This window comes from Dicentrarchus labrax, unplaced genomic scaffold (assembly GCF_905237075.1).
Source record: "Dicentrarchus labrax unplaced genomic scaffold, dlabrax2021, whole genome shotgun sequence".
NCBI classification, from domain to species: domain Eukaryota; kingdom Metazoa; phylum Chordata; class Actinopteri; family Moronidae; genus Dicentrarchus; species Dicentrarchus labrax.
In genome coordinates this window covers 4406119-4418971 of record NW_026136714.1, presented here as the reverse complement: position 1 = coordinate 4418971, position 12853 = coordinate 4406119, and the positions used below count along the sequence as shown (strand labels likewise).

Genomic DNA, 12853 nt, shown 5'->3' with positions numbered 1-12853 from the left:
CTTAAGTACAGTACTTGAGTAAATGTTCTTAGTTACATTCCACCACTGCTTGCTCACAACCTATTGCCCTTTTACTTTTTCGCATAATGAAAATGGAAACCATACACAGGAATAATCAAAGTGGACAAAATCATATCACAGGATCTTCCTCAGAAGAGGTCATTTACCCAGTTGTCACGGCAACTGTATATGTTCAAATATAAAAAAAATTTCTGAGCACTTTACAGACTTCTTGTCCTTGCTGAGAGTGAAAGTTAATTCCTGACCTTCTTTTTTATCCCAGCGTGCCCTTTATGGGTGGCTTCACTGCTGAATAAACATGCCTGCAGGGAGCAATATTTCACAAATACCGACCCATTTCTCAACTATTCAAGATCACACAATGAAGTAGAGTATACGGTTTAATAAATGTCTGGAAGGAGGGTGTGGTGAGGCCGCCAAAGGGAGCCACACACAAAAGAAAAATAAGTACCTTTGTTCTAACAGTGACCAAATCCAGGGACAACTATTTCCTGAGGTTTATTTCCTAATATTAACACATTTTTACCAGTGCTGTAGCTGAGTAGTAAGAGAAATACCTCATAAAATCGATTACAAAAATGTCCAGCATTCATAATTTTATTCAAACTGAAGTACAGAAGCATTAGCAGCAAAATGTAGTTAACATTAAAGTGTTCATTAGACAGCAGAAATGCCTGTGTGTGTTACATGATGTTACTGGATTATTATAAATGATGCATCGACTTGTAAAAAGAATTACAACTATTTAATATACTATTAAGTACATTTATAACAATGCATAATAATTTATACATAATGTAGGCTACTGATCTTCAAAGTAAGTAGCAAGTATTGAATTTCCCAATGAATGTAGTGGAGTAGAAATATAAAATGGTAGAAAGATAGTAGAAATGCACCAGAATTAAATGACAAATCTAATTTAAGAAGGAAAGAAAGGAAATTAATGCTGAACACATGAATTGTTGCACATATTTTTTATTGCAAATTTTGGTTTACATTAGTTGAAAATACAAGATTTCTTTGTTTTGCAGTGTACACACACACACACACACACACACACACACACACACACACACACACACAGAGAGAGACATCAGACAAACATAAACTCAAAACTGTATTGATTATCCGAAGGCCACCAACATAACCTCAACTCAAAGTCAGTATGTTGTCAAAATATCACATCTGACACCTTACTCCGACAATCATCTGAAATTCTATCTAACAACCGTGTAGAAGGCAAGAAGTGAGAATACAACACTTTATATCCCCTCGACAATGAGGTTTAAAGGAAGTACACATTCAGTTTAATGAAAGCACCTGAGAGTGGACAGAAAAGCACATGCTTTGAAAGAAGAGTAAAGATACATAATCAAGTCCTGCATAGCATCGTAGTATAAAAGAGGCAGACCATAGCTTCAGTAGTGATTACTATTATGTTCTCCATCAGCCTGCCTGGTTTACACAAAGTGACGTGTATAAAAATATAAAGGACTAAAGGCAGAAAAGCTGACATGGTTAATTAAATGCTCCGTACCTCCAGCTTAAGGCACAAACAGGTGTTCAGTATTAAAAGCCAGCAGTGTATGTTCATGAGACAAGTCAGAGAAGTCTTGGTAAATGATAAGCTGCTTATTGTTTTGTATAACTTTTACTAAATGACTTGGGACAATGTTTGAAGTAAAATTCATTAAAAACTACAGTTCAATACCCCCAAAACATGGAAAACTATAACAGAAGAAAATATGAGGCTTCTTTTCCAAAGGATTTGTAAATAAACTACATTATGAGTTGTGGGTTTTGATTGTTGACTTCAAAATAAAAGCCATAGCCATAGCACATTTTAAATTCTTGTTTTGTCATTACAAATAAACGCAGCCCTTATCTTGCTCGGGATATAGAACAATAGTGACAGGTAGCGTTGTGGACTTTAAGACTGAAGAGAAATTAAAAACCTTAAAATGTTTCTTTCAACATCATATGCGTAAATGAATGGGAGAAATGATTATACAGTATCAAACATTACATTTTTGCATTATTGACAGTTTTGTGGCTCATTAAATTACTTTTAATAAGTAGCACTTTGATTCTTGCTATAATTATCACACGTTTGTGAGAGTACTTAGGATCATGCATATAAAATATCTGGCCATACTATTGCTTTTAAACATAAAAGATTTTCTTGTAAAGAAAAATGACTCCACAAAGGGAGAGAAATTCATTTAAAATGAGTTTAAATCTGCAGCTACTTTGCCCCAGAGTCAAACAGCAATAAGTAAAAGGCATATTGAGAAAGCCAGAACAGGCACACAGATGATTACAAGTGCAAAACATTTGATGTGTGTGACAGAGTATTATGATACACTCCCGCAGTGAGCTGTCAGATGACCTGAAGGGTGCCATGTCAAGCTTTAGACTGCAGAGCTCTAGACTGCAGAATGTAAATGACTTTGTAAACTGAGTGGATCACTGGAGGAAAGAGGAACATCCTACAGTCACACTTTGTAATCAAGATCAGCATTCAGCTTATTGTATATGTCATAAATAGCATCAACAGTGGCGGTGAAGTTGATGAGGAATTTTCTGATTTTTTCCAAGCACTCCTCTTCCTTGACATCCCGACCCTTGGAGAGAGCCTTCAGGAAATCTGACTTATACGGAGCAGCGTAAAGAGCTGCCTAGAAGAGCAAATACAAATGCCAAATTTATACACAACTCTATGTATTTTATATATGCATATGTGTTTTAAGAAGAACTCACCCTGAAGAGCTGTTGCACAAACCAGCCATGATACCTTTTCAGGGCTATTTCATAGGCTTTGGTGACATTGACTCGAATGAGGTTTGGGTTGCTATCATCCTTTTCACCGTCCACAAGGCTCTGAAGGAAGACTTGAATAAATCTTAGACCCCTGGTCGATAGAGAAGACGTGCACAGAGATTAAAGTTAAAGAACACACACAAACCAACAATCCATAAAACCTGAAATGCTAAAATTTCTGAAACCTTTTTAGCCACATAAGAGCCAATGTTGCTCCAACTTTGGGCCACTGTGCTCCATGCATTTCCTTCTCTGCCTCCACAATCTGCTGGAGTGTCTTGAAGCGTCCTGGGTTGGTATCATAAACTGCCTTGATTTTCTATGTGGCAAAAACAGTGCATCGTATTGTAACATAGCGTAACTGAGAAACGTAAGAGTTGAGTGTCAGATTTAACTTTATACTTACTGTGATGTTACCGGATATGTCAGCTTTTATTGGTGCGAAAATAGTGGAGCCAAGGCAATCTGAGGAGGAATATTTACACAGAGAATGACTGAGAAAACCCACACACAGGACATGTAAACAGAAACTTCATGAGAATATGAGCACCTTTAGAGTTTCTCGTGGTGACCAACAACCTCTTCAGTTAACACAGAAGGTAAAAAGGTAAATGTGAAAACCTGACCTCATAACAGGTCACATGGGTTTTTGTGTCTACTTCACAACGTCACCAAACTTGGTCTTCTCTTATTGTTTTGATGTGAGAGACCCCCTAGCAGCATAAATTACATATTTTGTACATTTAAGTGAAACGCCGGCCCACAATAACACCACATTGCTGGAAGGTAAAGTAAATCTGGGATTAGGCCTTCAATATCACAGACACATCATCACAGTATTATCATTAGGTGTCCTTTAATTAGGCTACTAGAGGACCAGAGAATGTGGCGATGAGATAGTGAACAATGAGACATCTCGAGTCCCGACCACACACGGCTCCTAGTTGACCCACTGACACAACAGACAGCTTTCAGCTCCTGAGCTGTTAGAGGAAACTACTCATGATGAAAAAGTCTGCTCTATTGTGCCGATGTGATGCATCGCCTCAACACTGATGGCAACATATCTTGTTTCGGAGACATCCTCATCTTGTGTGGCTGTCTCTGTATTTTCCACTCTCTTCGCAAGATTTCTGTTACAAATGCACACTGTCTCTGGAAACAATGGGCAATTAAACAGCTCTCTGGAGAGTAACAGTAAAGTATATTTAACAAAAAACAATTTAATAAACCTAAAATATATAAACGACAAACAGGAATAAGCCCCAAACAGCATCATTTGCTCAGTTCTCGGCTCATTAAACACACACAGGTGTTAATTATTCTGGCTAATTAGACCTCTTCTCAGGTTGAAGTTGGACAGAGCCGTGCTGGGAGTTTACTGAGGTCACTGTACTTAAAATTCAACTCATTAAAAATATGAATTGTCCTACTAAAACAGGTTAAAAACTAACAGGAGAGTCAGTGCTGTCCATGCAGGCCTGGATAAGAGGGTCTAATAAGACAAAATAATTTAAAACACCTGTGTGAATGTACTATGAGAGTGTGCAGGACTTTAATAGCTTGTAGGAAAGTTGGCCAAGAAATTTCTAGGTCAGGAAAAACAATGGTGACAAGGAGGAAAGAGCTTAATATCGACATCAGACTTGGTTCCTCTCAAGGGTTTCACATGGCAAATTCAATAGAGGACCTTTGGCATATTAATACAGAATGAAGTCGCACAAAGATGCCCTGGTGCACCATGCCGCCGGTGAATGGGCAAAGGGAACTCAACACCGTACTAATCAATTTTCACAACTTAAAATCCAGGCCAGTGGATTAAATTATGCATGCTAAAGGATTGTGGACAGCTTGATGGAGAGAAATACGATCCAAAAAAGATTATCATTTGGAAAGGGTACGAACGTTTCATTAGGTTTGATAGAAGAGTTGTGACAGATTTCCCCACAACAACAACAACAAGTTTTGTGTTTATTAATCAAAGTTGAACATGAAAAATGTATGAACAGGGTGCAAACTGCAGGGGAGCCAGGGGGAGCTTGGCTCCTCTTAATAACACATGAGCTCCCCTGAAAACATGATTTGTGAAATTTTGGGATCTCTTAAATATTGATAATATAATATAGTTCTGCAATGCACATTTTTCTGTATCTTTATCATCATGGATCGAGTGCAAACAGCTAATATTGATGCATGTACGTCATTAACTGATTATTATATGTCAGATTTACTAACATAAAGCCAGTACGGCTACATGATTGCAACTATGAATGCTTCTTATCAACTAGTGCCCCCCAACACAATCCTTTTTTCCACCGCACACTGTGTATGACGCTGGAAAAAGGGGAACTTCTGTCAGCTAAAATCCAACATCCGTGTGCACGTTCATCCAATCTAACAGTCAGGCCTGTATTATATTCAGCACTATGAATCTACATACTTCAAACTAATTAATATCTGTTTGTCTGTGCCTTCAATCTGGCCTTTAGTGTAGCTTCTGACAAGTCAAACATTAGAAGTTGAACAGAAATACATTTGTCCCCCCCTTTCTCTGCAGCCACTGATATCTGTGCATTCACATGTATCTCCACACAGCAATGCTGTCAGAGGTGCCTGCATTGGTCTCTACTGTGTCACACTGTGGAAACTTCACTTACCAAAGAAAGGTGGAAGGTATGACACAGCCTCCAGAAACGGTCTTGTTTCTATCTGTCTGTCAGCTGGCAGCTGTCTGAACTGGTGCTCCATTAACAGAGCCATCTCTTTAGTCCGGACACACTCTTACCTCTGAAATGAGAGCAACAGGCTGTCAACCCTCTGCTGCAGATTTACAATGACACCAGAAAAAAAAGCTATGTGTGTGTGTGTGTGTGTGTCTCTGTGTGTGTGTGTGTCATACCCCACCCCGAGAAAACACACATACACACACAAGTCACCTACATTGAAGCCAGGTAGTGGTAGAATATCCAGCCGACTGCTCGTGTGATCGACCTGTTACTGATAGATCCGGGTCATCGCCACCTGTCGGGTAAAAGGGCCGATAAACGGCGCTTAAAGAGTCCAGGACAAACACAAGAACAGCAGCTGATGTGCTCCGATCAGCTGACACTGTCCTGCTTCAATCACATTATGCTGCTTTACTGCCAACTAATGGAGTTTTGTGGTACATAACTCAAAATGTATAATAGAGTAGGTCTGTTAATCAGATTATCTGTTTGTTTAAGTGTATTTATCAGATATTAATTATTTAATTCATTTTTATCCCTGAGCCCAATGTAGGCGGCGATTCAAAGGTCTGAGAGCAGATTATATATTATCAATTAATCAATCAAACTTTATTTGTATGGCAGCTTTCATACAGTTTGTTTTACAGATGACTGACGATGAGACAGTGTGGACCATGATACAGAGAAATAAACACTAAATTAGTCCGATAAACTAGATTAGATAAGTTTAAAAATACAATACAAAGATGAAAATTAGGTATAACAATAAATACTATTATTTTATGTTGTTAGTTATTTTTTAGTGATTTCATATTGTGTAATTCTTAAACAACAACAACAACATTAACAATAAATAATACTATCTATTATTTATTTTTTTGTGTGTTGTTTTATAATTACACAGAGATCAATGGCTTATAATGTAATACTATTGATACCGTTTTGTTCTGCATTAAAAGAGCTGAGAGAGATATCTATGTATCACAAATCAATTAATTATCAATACTCATTAGTGGAACAGTACTGAATTATATATATCCTACTCACTGCTGCTTTGTTTTAATAAGCGAATACTTTTTATTTTTTAATAAATACAAATTATTGTTATTATTATTATTAATAATCATACTTTAAAATAGGACTCCCAACATAAGAAAAAAAAACTTTTTTTCGTGCACCGCTGCGTTGTTTCAACAAAAACAGTTCGCGTTTTAATCCAGTGAGCAACTTTGTCCTTTACTTCATCCCGTAGCGTGGGAGTAACTAGGAAGTGTGTCGGTAACTAGGGAGGACTCGGGGGTCGAATAACGGCGATGTTCAGAGTAGAAATGCAAAACATCGACTAATATCAACAGAAATCAGGAGGAGACGACCTACCTCAGCACCGACAGGGTACGTACGTATTATCTATAGAGCTATAAATAATATAGAAAGGTTGTTAACTAACCTAACGTAACGTTACGTGTCGCTGGGCGGTGAGATGTTTACTGTAACTTAAACGCTTTGTTCACATTGTTTTGATTTTCCTTGTCTTTCTTTGAGCTTAAATAATAGACTTTACATTACTAACACTTATACATATTAGTAGAGACTTAAAGGGTGACTGTATGTGTGAATTAGTGGCTCTTTTTAACGCATTAATACACATAAATAGTGCGTAGTTAGTCGGGTAATCGATTATAAAACAAGCAGCATTAGTTAGGAGTATGTGCACCCTGTTTATGCTCTGTGTTATTTATGTTTCAGGTCCATGGCTCTGCCGACCTTCTCGGCCCATGTGCCCAGTCGGTCCCGGGTGCTGGCCGGGCAGCTGGCCCGGCAGCGGGAGCAGGAGGCCCGGTGGCGGCAGCAGTGGGAGCTGCATGCTCAGTACTTCAGGGAGCAGAGTGTCCGCAGCCACAGACAGGAGGTGTGGAGCTCCCGTCACTCCTACCAGCAGAGGTAACTTCATCCACCACCGACAACTTCAGACAACATCACAAGGAGGATAAAGCAACCAAAATACCCCAGTAACAGTTACTACTTCGTATTGTTTTTGTTGATGTTTTCTGTTTCTTCTTAAGAAGTGATCATCCCTTATATAGGCTACACAAGGTCTTTGTATTGCATTTTTAAAGATATGTAAGAGGCAGTGATACACAAAGTAATGCTCCCAGTAAATTATAACATAATCAGGCAACACCTTAGGTTCTTAATAACAGCCCGACTGATATATTGGCAGATATTTTGCAGGTATATCATATCATATCATATATAATGGTGTCACTGCAAAGTTTATCCAACAGAGTGTGCTGTGATTTACAATACTGTCGCCAGCAGCACAGAGTAAGAGAGAAGAGGCAGCTCTCAGCAATGTTCACTAGCAATGGCTGGCAATGTTCAATTATATTAAAGATTTTTTTGTTATTTGTTTAAGAAAGCAGCCTTCTGAGGACCTTTGCATAGTCATGTCCATATAGAAAAGAAAAATTCACTATATCAGCTGCCAGATCTGTGGATTTTTTGCCTCTAAAATTGGTTTTGGCCTCTAAATCCCATATTGGTCGGGCTCTGTTCTCAGGAGGGCATTTAAGAGCAAAACAGTAGTTAGCCTAATTTTTTCCTTGTAACAAACCAATCACCAGAGGGGTGATCTTCAGGTTGTTTACCATACACAAATACGTATACAGTACATTTGGTGAGATACACTAAATACTTGTAATCAGCAAAAGATAATATATATTTTAGATGTACAGTTCATGTTGTTTAAGGTATGGTTTCTCAGCCTTTTAGGTATATAAATAGGGCTGCCCAATACAGTCAGAGACTCAGAACATCCCTTCTGCCATAGCATTACTCAACAAAACTGCCCGGTAGCCGTTATGTGTAAATACCTGAATGTATGTACAAATGTGCTGTGTTTACATGTCTATCTTGTGTTAATGTTGTGTGTATACGTATGAGATTATGTTCAGACTGTGGCAACACATTTCCTGGAAAGGACAATAAAGAATCTATCTATCTATCTATCTATCTATCTATCTATCTATCTATCTATCTATCTATCTATAAGTATCAACAAAATGTACAGTACATGACATTATACTGAAAGTAACAGTATTCAAGTCACTGCCTCTTTTACAGCATTTAGTTGTTTGTTGAGTATACTGTAGGTGTACAGAACATCAGTGTGTTGTTCATAAATGTGTAGTTATATAACGTGTGCGTGTGTGAATAATAAATAGACACTGTGCAGACAAAGATGCCAGAGAGAGACAACCCAACAGGTTTTTTATTTTTCATTGTTTTGTCAGTATGTCAGCATACTATAAACAGAAACTGGAGGAGGAAAAGAAGGCCAGCCTGGAGCAGCGCAGGAATCGGCTCAGGGCCATGCTTCAAGAGGAGCAAGACCGGCTGGAGGCGGAGCTCAGGGAAGTTGTTCCTGACAGGAGCACGTTGGCAAGTCAGCTGGTGCAAAAAACTGAAGATCTCCGTACAGCGAGAGAGGAAAGAAGAAAAAAGGTTGGAAATTTCCCTTTCAGTGCTGCATCATGGTGCTCCTACTGTCAGTGTAGAACATTTATTGTGTCTCTCTTTTTTTTTTATTCCTTAGCTTGCACAGGAGCTCCTGAGGGAACACTGGAAGAAAAACAACCCAGATTTGCGAGAGGTAGCTAAGTTTAAACTATTAATGCAAAAGTGACAAGTTGCCAGACCTCTTATCTCAAAGTCCGACTGTTGATGGAGTGATAAATGGGTCTCGGGAATCTTGTGACCATCCTGTGCGTCTGAAGAGCTCTACAAAGAGGGAAAACAGACACTTTTTGTCAAGACATCCACTTGATCTGGAAACTAATAGGGCTTGTGATGTGGATATTCCATGACTTTTGTGTTAACCCGAGTCCAGCGTTGACTTAAGAGAATAAAAAGTTTGGGTATCCCTTCCGCTTAGGGTCAAGTTCATCAGTATCTCTGTCTCGTCTATGTCACTAGTCTTTCTTTTAATCTGTCCACAGGTCGAGTCATCATTACATAAAGATCATGTTGTCAACCAATGGCAGGAGCAGATATCGGAGAAGAAACAGGTAAGACATTTATCACAGCTGGCAGACAAAACAGTTCAGCTTCTGTTCAGATAAGATGTGTTTCTGACCTTAAGGTCTTTTGTCCCACTTGAGGAGTTGGTGTACAATACTCAGTTTTATTCAAACTCATACTCTAAAGCAGTGGTTCTCAACCTTTTTGTTGTCAAGGACCATCAAATAGATTCACATCAGGCTGCAGACCCCTGTTTGATAAGTTCTAGTCTCAGGGATCCCCATCTGATGAAGATTTACTGTGGTATTAACAGCGTTAGGCCTGTGAACAGAATAGTCATTCTTACATATTCTCCCATTGGACTAATTTCTATTCAGTGAAATAACAGGGAAATTAAAATGTTGCCCATTTTTCTGGGGACCCGCTGGGACGCTCTTAAAGACCCCTGAAAGAGAGAGAACGAGCTGCTGCTCTTAAGTATTACCTCCGTCAAGCCAGTGGTGACACAAAGGACCCACAAGTCACTTAACTTTGTCATTATCCTTTTCCTCGACTAATTATTTATAACAAATCAATTTTTAATTAAATGGTGCTCATGTCAGCTGTGAACACAGTATCAAGTCTGAAATCTACTCAACTTAATCCCTTCAACATGCTACATAATTGAGAAAGTTTAGACACCTACTGTAAGAGAGCCATCTCTCCAAACATGCAGCAAGAAGTGTCAGAGCAGGAGGAGACGAGACGCTTTGAAAATGAGTATGAGAGGACCCGAAAAGAGGCTCTGGAGAGGATGAGGCAAGCAGAGGAGAAAAAGAACATGGAGGAGCGGAAGAGGGCCGAAGAACTTCGCAAACAGATGGAAGAACTGAAGCTGAGGGAAGAGGAGGTATGTAGAACTTGGAAAAAATACTTTTACTGTGAAAAATTATATTGCAGATGTGTTTAAGCATTTTTTTCTCTCTCAGGCAACGCGTCTAAAGAAGGAGCAGGAGACTCTGCTGGTCAAGCAGTGGGAGCTGGAGAAGATAGAGGAGAAAAGGAGGGAGGTGGAGGAAAGGCGAAAGAAGTCTGAGATGGGGTAAGGGAAGCTCTTTCTGCAGATAGCTGATTACAAGTGAGAGGATACTTCACTCTGGTGACGTATTGGGTTCATTGGATTTGTTTTCCACTAGGCATTTCTTGATCCGGCAATATCGTGCTCAGCTGAAGAGGAGAGCCCAGCAAGTGCAGGAGGAACTGGTTAGTCTACTTCACCTCTTGTATCTTTTAATACAGTATATTTTTCTACATGTAGTCCAATGTGCCTGACTTTCCTACATCTACCTTAAATTCCTCTGGTCCCTCCAGGAGGCCGACTGTAAGATCCTGGCAGCCATGCTGGAAGGAGAGCAGGAGGACAGGAAGATGGAGACTGTACGAAGAGAAAGGGCCATCGCTGACGCTGCCTGGATGAAACGTGTGATTGAAGAGCAGCTTCAGTTGGAGCAGGAGAGGGAGGCTGAGTTCAACATCCTACACAGGTGAGCAACGAGATTCAGTAAGCTCTGACTCCGCAGGAAGGGACTTCTGCTTGTCCTCAAATACAAACCAATGCATCTCATCCATTATAGGGAAGAAGCTCAACGTGTTTGGGAGAAACGAGAAGCTCAGTGGGAGAAGGAGAGGAGAGCCAGAGAACGGCTCATGCAAGAGGTGAATTAGTTTTAAAATCAAAATGAAACTTAATTTGATTCAAAAGATATGAGAACTAAACAACAGCTCTCCTTTCTTTGTTGTGGCCAGGTGCTTGCGGGGAGACAGCAACAGCTGGAGCTGAAGATGCAGAACAACCGCGAGGCTCAGGAGGAGTCCCTGAGGAGACGAGAAGAGCTGATCCAAGAGCTGGAGCTGGAGAGGGAGATCAGACGGCAGGAGATGGAGCGAGAAGAGGGCCGTAGGACAGCACGGATGCAAGAGATAGATGCTCAGGTTAGCACACAATGCAGTGCTTTGTGTTTTCATAGCCCCTTTTCTTCCTCCACACACCAAAGTTAATTATTTAGACCTCTAAAGAAATCTAGTCCGAGTCTCTGACAATGATGCCACAATAGCAGCTTATTTATGTACATTTGAGACCTAAAGTTTTTTCTTTGTGTAAACTGTAGGTGGAGCAGCAGCGCCAAGAGCAGTGGGAGGAGCAACGCAGGAGAGAGGAGGAGGAGGAGGAGGAGAGGGAGGCTCTTAAAATGCAGGAGGAGGAGCTGAGGATGGAAATGCAGAGGATGGCCAAGAAAGGATACCAGGGGAAGGTAAAAGATAAAAGTCAAGCCGATGATGAAACTACGGATCCTGAATGTTCATATTGTAAAATATTCCTTCAGTGTTAAAATATGCTTGAAATGGTTTCTTTCAGATTCACAGCAGACCTCGATCAGCCTGGACATGAGACATCTGCAAGACGGAAATCCAATCAATTTAATATTTTTCTACACGTAATGAGCTTTAAAGAATAGTGTCACATTTCTGTGCGTCTTAAAACAACACTCATACGCCCATATGTTCATCATCCACAGTGCGTGGTCACTGTAGCGGTTCCTCCTGTCCATACTGGCCATGAAGAGGTTTCTTAAAGTGATTCCAAGTAACTGAAGGACAAAATCCACACTCCTCATTCAGTGTAAACATGCATTTCAAAGTTTATCAAATCAACTGAGGATTTTTTATTCTTTTAGTGCAAAGTTCCCTCTTTTTGATCTCTTCCTGTACTGCGTTTTCTTTCTGAACTGAACTGCAGTGGAGGGACAGCAACACAAGAAGAGAATTCTGCACTCAAAAGATTATAACTTTGGAAGAGGCCCACATGATTTCACAACTTTAAAATGCATTTTTGCACAGTTCAAAGACTGTGAGTCGTGTCCCCATCTCTTACATTGGAACCGCGATGTGAAGAGGTACTTTCCCAGCCAGTATGAAGAACAAGAACAATTTCATCCTCCATTAACTCTTTAAATGTACAAGGACGTGTGAGTAATGTTTCAAAACACGTGGAAATTTGTGAACCTGTGCCTTTTAAAAACTGAAGCGTTCATGTAGGTTATGAGGACATATAGTGAAGTGCCATTTTGATGTCGATAATTTAATGCCGGTTGTTTGCATATGTAGAAAAGAACTGATTTTTTTGCACTTTTAGAGCTGTATATTTTCCATCCTGTTTTTTAATAAAACTAATAAAACAAATAAATTTAGTATTTTGCATTAATGCAGCAAGGAAATGTACATGATAA

General features: G+C 39.6%; 2 protein-coding genes across 2 annotated transcripts; one reads left to right on the top strand and one right to left on the bottom strand.

Moving 5' to 3' along the window:
- Positions 1 to 980: 980 nt before the first annotated feature.
- gltpa (glycolipid transfer protein a) lies at positions 981 to 5945 on the bottom strand. Its single transcript, XM_051423411.1, has 6 exons — positions 5782 to 5945; positions 5499 to 5628; positions 3248 to 3306; positions 3027 to 3160; positions 2782 to 2932; positions 981 to 2699 (listed from the first exon to the last, which is right to left on the bottom strand). Exons 2-6 carry the CDS (start codon positions 5599 to 5601, stop codon positions 2517 to 2519), a joined length of 630 nt encoding a protein of 209 aa, XP_051279371.1. The 5' UTR covers positions 5602 to 5628; positions 5782 to 5945; the 3' UTR covers positions 981 to 2516.
- An 880-nt stretch (positions 5946 to 6825) lies between these two features.
- tchp (trichoplein, keratin filament binding) lies at positions 6826 to 12810 on the top strand. Its single transcript, XM_051421427.1, has 13 exons — positions 6826 to 6959; positions 7314 to 7508; positions 8861 to 9071; positions 9163 to 9219; positions 9566 to 9634; positions 10303 to 10476; positions 10556 to 10668; positions 10763 to 10829; positions 10938 to 11110; positions 11201 to 11282; positions 11373 to 11558; positions 11735 to 11878; positions 11983 to 12810. The coding sequence occupies exons 2-13, from the start codon at positions 7318 to 7320 to the stop codon at positions 12013 to 12015; spliced, it is 1500 nt and encodes a 499-aa protein (XP_051277387.1). The 5' UTR covers positions 6826 to 6959; positions 7314 to 7317; the 3' UTR covers positions 12016 to 12810.
- Positions 12811 to 12853: the final 43 nt, after the last annotated feature.